The 10294-nt window shown below is 49.0% G+C and overlaps 1 protein-coding gene across 1 annotated transcript in view; it reads left to right on the top strand.

The window, feature by feature from the left end:
* Positions 1 to 563: 563 nt before the first annotated feature.
* Positions 564 to 10294, top strand: part of LOC119975019 (glutaminyl-peptide cyclotransferase-like) — a 45820-nt gene continuing 36089 nt past the window's right edge. The window contains exon 1 of the mRNA XM_038814475.1: positions 564 to 739. Within this exon, the coding sequence (XP_038670403.1) occupies positions 617 to 739 (123 nt within the window). The 5' untranslated portion in view covers positions 564 to 616. The remainder of the gene's footprint in view (positions 740 to 10294) is intronic.

Here is a 10294-nt window from a genome sequence, read left to right as displayed (position 1 = left end):
CCTTCAATTCTGGTCTCTTGAGCATCTTCACTTTTGATCTTCAGATCTTCCATGTCTTTAGGTGCCAAATCCCAAGTTCTGGAATTCCCTTTCTCAGCTTCTCTGCCCCTCTTTCCTCCTTTAAGACGGTCTTTATAACCTTCCTCATCTGCCCTGATGTGGTTATGTGGTTCAGTGTTGAATTTTGCTCGATAACGCTCCCATGGAATGCTTTGGGATGAAGGTCTTTGGGACATTTAACTACATCAAATGTGCTATATAAATTAATTTGTTGTCATTGTTACCCAGCTTTGTCGTACTGCCATTTAATTTTAGCAAACTCTTGGTGGAGTTACTTGAGTTGATTATTTGCCCAGCAGAGGGAGGACCAGTTTATAATGGGTAAGATTTCTTTATCCACACTTGCAATTGTTGCATTTTTAAAACATGCAAGGCAGATAAACTAATAATCACACATTTGTCTCTTACTCCTTATTTGCCAATTGAAGGGAGTCTGGAATGACGTAAAGATAAAAAGACTATAAGGGCTGTGTGAATTCTGGTTAGAACACAAGATTGCGTCTGTGACGAGAGAGAGGAAGAGAAAGTAAGACAAAAGTGTGTGCTTAAGCTAGAAATGGCTAATAGCAAGATATTACTTTACTGTTCATTTATAGTTTTATTTTATGTGACAACAACCTTCTGTCAAAACCAAACCCACGTGCAACGTCTATACAAAGCACCATGGACAGAGGAAAAGGTATGTCTTGGGGACTCAGGTTTCATTGTGGTGTCAGTGTACTGTTGGTGGTAGTGTGTGGGCAGGTTGCAGATTACATTTTAAAATGGAGAAAAGAAGTGGCGTTTCCGATTAAGCAATTAGATGGTCACAAGCCACAGATAGCATCACTAAAATAATGACTCAAAATATTTTTGGAAAAGTAGGGGAGTGTGAAAGTTTAGAATCTAACCCATTTTGTGCTGCTTTCTTTTACCATCAACTATCCAGCACAGTAAGTAAGATTGAAGCCAATACAAACACCCCAATTTTAAGTCAAGGTAAGTGCAGAGGCAGACGTATGAATCAGAAAAAATTAGGCAATGGTTTTGAAAATATTGCCTAACCCACAGTCATTTTGATAACCTGATTTTAAACTTTTAATTTTGTGCAATGATGTCAAAATGTCAATAACATTGAAGAAGTGCCTATCGAGTGCAGAATTCAGGCGTTTTCAATACATGCAAGAAAGGTCTGTTCGGAAGGAGTTAATGTGGGGCAGCACGGTGGCGCAGTGGTTAGCACTGCTGACTCACGGCGCCAAGGACCCGGATTTGATCCCGGCCCCGGGTCACTGTCCATATGGAGTTTACACATTCTCTCCCTGTCTGCATGGGTCTCACCCTCACAAACCAAAGATGTGCAGGCTAGGTGGATTGGCCACACTAATTTGCCCCTTAATTGAAAAAAAAATGAACTGGGTACTTTAAATTTATAAATTAAAAAAAACAAAAAAATGGAGAGTTAATGTTCCCTCGTACTTAAGGTGAAATTGGTGTCTAAATTGTTTAATATATTGCACCAAAATATAAAGGGGACACAGGTGGCTCTGTTTTGTTTTGTGGAGAAGTGATTATGGAACACAATAAACTTGGGAGTCAAAGAAGTCAAGAATTGCTTCCAGTTCTTAATATAGAGTTACCTTCAGAGTTGAACAATGGTAGCAGAGGATGGTTAATTCCTGCCAGAAAAAAAGGAATGCAAGGTGAGATTTCTTTGGACAAAAGACTATTTATTCTGAATTATAACCTGAAGTGTGATTTCGAGTAACTTGGAAAATAAATGGCTGAATCCAAGGGTAGAGTGTCAGGGTGTGATAATAAAAATCCCCTAGTCGCCACACTATGGCACCTGTTTGGGTACCCTGAGGGAGAATTTGGAATGTCCAATTCACCGAACAAGCATGTCCTTCGGGACTTGTGGGAGGAAACCAGAGCATCTAGAGGAAACCCATGCAGGCGTGGGAAGAACGTAGAGACTCTGCACAGACAGCGACGCAAGCTGGGAATCGAACCCAGGCCCTGGTGCTGCGAAGTAACAGCCCTAACCACTGTGCTATCGTGTCACCCACATATGACTACTGACCGTTGATTTCTGAGAATCAACCCTATGTCCAATGGAAGAATGAAATTACCATGTGGACACGGGTTACTGCCTTGCCAAGAAAATCAAAGGAATGGCCGTGGCACTTTCATAACCATGCAAATGCAAAATAAGATGCAAGATATTTTGGGAATTGGAGCTCAAGCAATTGGAGTTAGATGAAGGTTTGTATATATATATATATATATTTGTAACTTTCATGGATAGGATTTATGAAAAGATTGACTTATTAAGTGCTTATGAGGCTTGGTCAGATTTTGCCAAATTTAGAATGCCAGAAGTTATCTCCATAGAAGAGTACATAATGGAATTTAACAGATTGTATGTAAGGCAGCAAAAATTCCATCTAGAAATTCCTCAATCAGTGCTGGCATTCAACTAATAGATTGTGCTAAAGTTACAAATATGGATAGGCTTCTGCATTTTTTAATTTAAAAATTTTTTTTTTAGAGTATTTAAGGGCAGCACGGTATCATTAAGGGCAGCACGGTAGCATTGTGGATAGCACAATTGCTTCACAGCTCCAGGGTCCCAGGTTCGATTCTGGCTTGGGTCACTGCCTGTGTGGAGTCTGCACATCCTCCCTGTGTGTGCGTGGGTTTCCTCCGGGTGCTCCGGTTTCCTCCTACAGTCCAAAGATGTGCAGGTTGGGTGGATTGGCCATGATAAATTGCCCTTAGTGTCCAAAATTCTATGATCTATGATTAACCTAGGACAAAAGTTCAGCACAACATCGTGGGCCGAAGGGCCTGTTCTGTGCTGTATTTCTCTACATCTAGTATCCAATTATTTTTTTTCCAATTAAGGGGCAATTTATCATGGCCAATCCACCTATCCTGCACATCTTTGGGTTGTGGGGGTGAAACCCACGCAGACACGGGGAGAATGTGCAAACTCCACACGGGCAGTGACCCAGGGCCGGGATTTGAACCTACGACCTCAGCGCAGGCTTCTGGTTTTGACGGGGGTTAAATTTGCGGAAAGACACATCCTGCCAGGACAAATGTCAGAATTCCTAAAAAAAGTTCCTGGGCAAATAATATTCCTTGCTGGCCGTCTTCATGACACAAATGTGCCGATTGGCAATAAGACAGACAATGGAAGATATGATTACGGGATGGTGAGGTGATCTAGAAATAGGCCACAAGCGTCAATATAGAAGTTTAGAAGATCATAAGATATAGGAGCAGAATTCGGCCACTTGGCCCATAGGTCCGCTCCGCCATTCTATCATTGCTGATAGGTTCCTCATCTGCTACCTACAATGTTACAGACCGAGAGTTGGATTGCAAAATCAGCCGGAGCATCTCCTCCCTAGAACACATGACCTAGGAACAGGAGTCGGCAATTTAGCCTCCTGAGCCTCACACCCTCAATGTGATCATGGCTGATCTCATCCTGGCCTCAACTCCAATGGCCTGCCCCTTCTCCATAACCCTGCAACCCATTACCAGGCTGATGCTCGATCATTGACTCCAGAAGCGAGATTGGACGACAATTGATGGCTTTATTGGACTAGATGTTTCCCCCAGCAGTGCAAGTACAGAATGCAGCTGCTGGGGAGACACGGGCTCTTATACTCCGCCTTGCTGGGCGGAGCCAGCAGGCAGTCTCAGGTACCTCCCACACCAATGGTATTTCAGCATTGTCCAGGGTACCGTAATACCCCTAATACCGACTACCACATTTACCCCCTGTTAAAAAAGAGTCCGGCGGGTTGGTGGTCTCGCATTATACAGTGGTAGAGGTTGAGGTTATGGTGGTACCCGGTATACATTAGTACAGTGTTTTGCCTCGTTATATATCACAACTATTTACAGTATTTATTTACAATCAGAATGAAACAATTAGTCGATCATGGGCCCTGGTCATCCTCTGCGATCATCGTAGCTTCGGCGGTGATGCAGGCGCCGGCTCGGGCATCCGTGGCTCCGGGAGCGCGGCTTCAGCTTCTTCGGCAGCTTCATCACCCCTGGATGGGACGGGTGGGAGGACCGATCCACCCGGGAAGGGGACTGCTGTGGGGTGCGCCGGTGGGAGGGAGGGGGGTGGTGGTGGTGGGGGTGTGGGTGGGGATCCAGCGGGCGCCAGGTCCCATAGGGAGACCGTATCCTGTCGGCCGTCGGGGTACGCCACGTAGGCGTATTGAGGGTTAGCGTGAAGGAGGTGGACCCTCTCGACCAATGGGTCCGACTTGTGCGCACGCACGTGTTTGCGGAGCAGGATGGGTCCAAGAGCCAGCCAGATCGGGAGTGAGGTCTCGGAGGAGGACTTCCTAGGGAAGACAAGGAGACGTTCGTGAGGTGTTTGGTTGGTCGTGGTACACAGCAGTGATTGGATGGAGTGGAGAACATCAGGAAGGACCTCCTGCCAGTGGGAGACAGGAAGATTCCTGGACCGTAGGGCCAGTAGGACGGTCTTCCAGGCTGTTCCGTTTTTTCTCTCTACCTGTCCGTTTCCCCGGGGGTTGTAACTGGTCATCCTGCTCGAGGCAATGGCCTTGCTGAGCAGGAATTGAAGCAGTTCGTCACTCATAAAAGAAGGACCCCCATCACTGTGTATGTAGGCGGGGAAACTGAACAGTGTAAAGATACTGTGGAGGGCTTTTATGACGGTGGCTGCGGTCATGTCGGGGCAGGGGATGGCGAATGGGAACCGGGAGTACTCGTCAATCACATTCAGGAAGTATGTGTTGCGGTCGGTGGATGGGAGGGGCCCTTTGAAGTCCACACTGAGGCGTTCAAAGGGATGGGAATCCTTTATCAGGTACGCTTTCTCTGGCCTGTAGAAGTGCGGTTTGCACTCCGCACAGATTTGGCAGTTCCTGGTGGTGGTCCTGACCCCCTCGATGGAGTAGGGCAAGTTGCGGGTCTTGATGAAATGGAAGAATCGAGTGACCCCCGGGTGGCAGAGGACCTCGTGGAGGGCCAGGAGTCGGTCCACTTGTGCGTTGGCACATGTGCTGCGGGATTGGGCATCAGGAGGCTCATTTAGCTTCCCGGGACGATACAAGATCTCATAGTTATAGGTGGAGAGCTCGATCCTCCACCGTAAGATCTTATCGTTCTTTATCATGCCCCGCTGTGCATTATCGAACATGAAAGCGACCGACCATTGGTCAGTGAGAAGAGTGAATCTCCTGCCAGCCAGGTAATGCCTCCAGTGCCGCACAGCTTCTACTATGGCCTGGGCCTCCTTTTCAACTGAGGAATAGCGGATTTATGAAGCGTGCAGGGTGCGTGAGAAGAAGGCCACGGGTGTGCCTGCTTGGTTGTGGGTGACCGCCAGAGCTATGTCGGACGCGTCGCTCTCGACTTGGAAGGGAAGGGATTCATCGATTGCGTGCATCGTGGCCTTTGCAATGTCCGTTCTGATGTGGCTAAAGGCCTGGCGGGCCTCTGCCAACAGGGGAAAGACCGTGGATTGGATTAGTGGGCGGGCCTTATCCGCATAATTGGGACCCACTGGGCATAATATGAAAAACATTCCAAGCAGCGTTTCAGGGCCTTGGAGCAGTGAGGGAGGGGGAACACCACGAGGGGGCGCAAGCGTTTGGGATTTGGCCTATAACTCCACCATGTACTATGTAGCTGAGGATGGCTACTAGACGGTCGGTGCTCAACACGCATTTTTCCTTGTTGTAAGTTAGATTAAGGATTTTTGCGATATGGAGGAATTTACAGAGGTTGGTGTCGTGGTCCTGCTGGTCGTGGCTGCAGATGGTGAGGTACGGAAATGTGGCCCGCAAACCGTACCGGTCAACCATTCGGTCCATCTCCCGTTGGAAGACCGAGACTCCATTTCTGACACCGAAGGGAACCCTTAGGAAGTGGTAGAGCCGCCCATCTGCTTCGAATGCAGTGTATTTGCGGTCGCTAGGGCGGATGGAGAGCTGGTGGCAGGCGGACTTGAGATCCACCGTGGAAAAGACCTAGTATTGCGCTATTTGGTTGACCAAATCAGATATGCGGGGGAGGGGGTACATGTCGAGCTGCGTATACCTGTTGATGGTCTGACTATAATCGATGACCATCCTATGCTTCTCCCCGGTCTTTACAACCACCACTTGAGCTCTCCAGGGGCTGTTGCGAACCTCGATAATGCCTTCCTTCAGTAACCGCTTAGTCTGACCTAATGAAGGTCCGGTCCTGGGCACTGTGTACCATCTGCTCCTGGTGGCAACAGGTTTGCAATCCGGGGTAAGGTTCTCAAAAAGGGGAAGGCGGCTCGATCTTAAGGGTCGCGACGCTGCAGACAGTGAGGGGGGGGGGGGTATAGGGCCGCCGAATTTAAAAGTTAAACTTTGGAGGTTACATTGGAAGTCTAACCCTAGGAGTGTGGCCGCGCAGAGGTGAGGGAGGACGTAGAGGTTCGCTACGCAGAACCCTTTGATCTCTACAGAGTGATACCCTGAGGCCAGGGAGATTTTTTGATTAACTGGGTGGATGGGAAGAGAACAGCGTCTTACCGTGTTGGGATCTCTGAGCTCTCGGAGTCGATCAGGCAGGATGATTTATGCCCATTGATGAGCACGGTCGTTGTCGCGGTCGAGAGCATTCGGGGCCAAGACTGATCCAGGGTCACCGAGGCAAGTTGTGGCAAAAGCTGGAAATTTTCTTCGGGCAATGTGTGGTCATCCGAATCGGGGTCCTGAGACCCCAGCCAAGATGGCGGCGGCCACTAGTTGCACATAGCTGGGGTTGTGCAAGATGGCGGCGCCCATCTGTTGCACGTGGTCCCTGGGGAGCAAGATGGCGGCGCCCAGGGCCCACATGTGGCTCTGGGAAAGGAAAATGGCAGCGCCCGCTGGCCGCTTGTGGCTCGTGGAGAAGGTTGGGGTGGCGGTGATTTCCCGGGCATGGCATACTGGCACAAAATGGCCCTTTATGCCGCACCCTTTGCAGGTGGAGGAGCGGGCCGGGCAGAGCCGCCGGGGGTGCTTGGCTTGCCCGCAGCGGGGCCCCCCGGGGTTGCCTGGTAGTCGTGCTGCACAAGCTTGCGGGGGGATGGGGGATTAATCGGAGTCGGGCGCGGGGGGTTCCACGCTGCCCAAGGGGCTGCCGCGCGGTCGGGGACGTTCGCACGGGCGTTTCAGGAGGCCACATCCAGGGAGCTAGCAAAGGCCCGTGCGTCCTTGAGGCCTAGTGTCTCTTTTTCTAGCAGCCGCTGGCGGATTTGGGAGGACAGCATACCTGCAACGAATGCGTCCCGGATCAAATGTTCTGTGTGGTCATTGGCTGAAACCTGTGGGCAGTCACAGTTCCTACCTAACACCATGAGCGCACGGTAGATTTCATCCAGCGATTCCCCAGGGATTTTTCGCCTCGTCGCTAGCAGATGTCGGGCATTGACCTAGTTTACTGGGCGAATATAGTGCCCTTTGAGCAGGGGCATTGCGGCCTCGAAGTTGTCCGCATGCTCAATGAGGGTGTAGATCTCTGGGCTCACCCTCGAGTGGAGAACTTGCGTCTTCTGGTCCTCCATGGGTGTAGCTGTGGCCGTCCTGAGGTACCCGTTGAAGGTCGCCAGCCAGTGTTTGAAGGTTGCTGCTGAGTTTGCCGCGTGGGGGCTGAGTTGCAGACTCTCCGGCTTGATTCGGACCTCCATTCTTTAAAATCTAGTCCAATAAATTGATGCTCGATCAATGACTCCAGAAGCGAGATTGGATGACAATTGAAGGCTTTATTGTACTCTATGTTTCCCCCAGCAGTGCAGGTACAGAAGGCAGCTGCTGGGGAGACACGGGCTCTTATACTCCGCCTTACTGGGCGGAACCAGCAGGCAGGCTTCACCAATGATATAGCAGTCTCAGGTACCTCCCACACCAATGGTCTTACAGCATTGTCCAGGGTACCGTAATACTCCTCATACCGACTACCACACAGGCTAATTGGGATCTCGCTGTAGTGTGGCGAGAAACCAATTATCACCACTTAAGTCCCATTTCCATACAATCAACAGGAGCCACCCCATATCCAACGGCCTCCCGTCATTCAGTGGCCTCCCTCACAAGTGGTCACGCTGGCTTTGGTTAGTACTCCTTTTGAAAAACGCAAACCTGGCAGAAGGGCTTCTGTGGGGAGTCGAAGAGGTGAGTAACCATCTTTGCTCACGGGCAAAGTGACCAGAGGGGATTGGGTTTGCCACCCTGTGCTCAGCGAGGGATGGGGAACCCTCGGCTGAGGGTGGGGGTGAGGTGCAGGGGAGGCAACCAGTGGGCAACTGCTCACGACACCCCCATGCCAACTGTGGATTATGTTTATCCGTTCCGGGGGCAACCCGTGCCCCTGCCAGTCTGCCCCCCCGATCACCCATACCCCCCCCCCCTCCCCACCCCCCCATATCAATTGCTGAAGCCTCTGGCTGCACGGCTGAATGCTATTGCTAATAGGGAATTGGCAATCGTGGTTAAGTGAGCACTTCACAGATGCAAAGTGGATTCCCGTAGGGGGGCGGGCCATGTAGCATGTGAGAGTCTTTGACTAGCATCCCAATCACACCCGGATGTCTGGACACTGCGGTTAAACACTGTGGGAGGCGACATGAACATTCTCAGATGGGCATGGCCGAGGCACTGCAGAGCTTATCCCAATCGCTGAGGCGCCTCGCAGAGGTCATCGACACAATGGTGCAGACAATGCGAAACCGCCAGGACTGGCAGAGCCAGATGATGCAGGAGCAGCCGAGGCTTGAACCAGTTGCCCCTCCGTCCCAAGGTGAATCCCAGGACCCTATGAGCACCCACCGAGAGCAGGCCAGACAAACAAGACCGGATGCCAGTTTTGATGTTTTAGAACTAAGCAGTAAAATTAACAATCCCAAGGTTGAAGAAATTATTCGAGCAAACAAAACATTGGCTAAATTAAAATTGGAGGTTCGTGTTTCGAAATTCCCATCTTTAGATGATATTAGATAACTGAAACTGCTTATAGAAATGCATCCTGTATGAATTTCTGTGATGGCTCTTCGAGTGCAGGAGGATTTATAATTTTTCTCCTGAGGAAGAAAAGTAAATGTTGCCCTTTGGCAAAGGAAACTAAAAAGATGAGTGGTAAAAAGTACATTGACAACGGAGACCCTTGCCCAAGTGGAGGCTGCAGATACGGCATTTTTTATATCAAGGATCCTGACTGAAATTTTAAATGGAACATGGGTATTTGTGAACAGTATCTATAGAGTGTCACATACACTATGTACTGCTGGAACCTACTACAAGGTCATCTTTCTTCCCTAAGACCTCTACCACAGAGAAGGCAAGGTAGCAATATTGTGAAAACACCATCATCTGTAAATTCCTCTCTAACTCTGTTTGGATTTGCGATTCCTTCTCGGCCATTGGGTCAATTTTATAGGTGTAACCATGGGAAAAGCAGCTGCAGCAAAAAAAATTACAATGGTTCAAGGAGATGGTCCTTCTTCTGCGGTTATTAAACATGCTGAGCCTGTCAGGGGCCATTTTGGTCATAGGTTTTCAGGATCCCCGTCTTCTGATGTTCACTCAACCAAGGCCTGCCTCTTCACCATTCCCCATGCTTGCTGAGCAAGTATGCTTCATTTCAATATCATTTTTTATAGACCGTTGTCAGAAGTCATTTTGTGTCTGGGATGTTTCATACAATGAGGTATTGATTAAAACCATCCTTTGTGGAGAGGCACTGAGTTGATGTCTGACATTACCTCACAATTGTCCTTAGCTAATTATACATTTCCTAGGGTGGAGTTCTCTGGCAAGGATGGGACTGGAAAATGCTGTGAGCTGTTCAAAGGCCCATTGATTTGAGCAGACCACCAGAATTAGAAATATTGGCGCGTGTTTACTTTATTTCTGGAATCTTTCATCAATGCAGGGAGAATTGTTCAATTATTTCTCTCCAATTGGCTTTTATTGATAGTTGGTCCACAACCTCGAGGGATCATAAATGAACATTAAAATAAATTGAAAAGCAAAATGCTGCAGCTGGAAATCTGAAAAGAAAGAGAAAATGTCAGCCGTTTTGGCTGAATATGTGGAGAGCAAAACAAAGTTGATGTTAGAAAGAAGTACATTGACCTGAAACATTTCCGGTGCCTTCCATCGTGGGATTTGTAGTGGGCGGGACAGAAATTTTTTCGGACCATTTAAAGGTCCGTTGACCTGGGACAGAAACCTCTGGC

Source organism: Scyliorhinus canicula, chromosome 1 (assembly GCF_902713615.1).
Source record: "Scyliorhinus canicula chromosome 1, sScyCan1.1, whole genome shotgun sequence".
In the NCBI taxonomy this organism is placed as follows: Eukaryota; Metazoa; Chordata; class Chondrichthyes; order Carcharhiniformes; family Scyliorhinidae; genus Scyliorhinus; species Scyliorhinus canicula.
The sequence above is the reverse complement of the archived record's forward strand: the minus strand, read 5'-3'. Positions and strand labels throughout refer to the sequence as shown.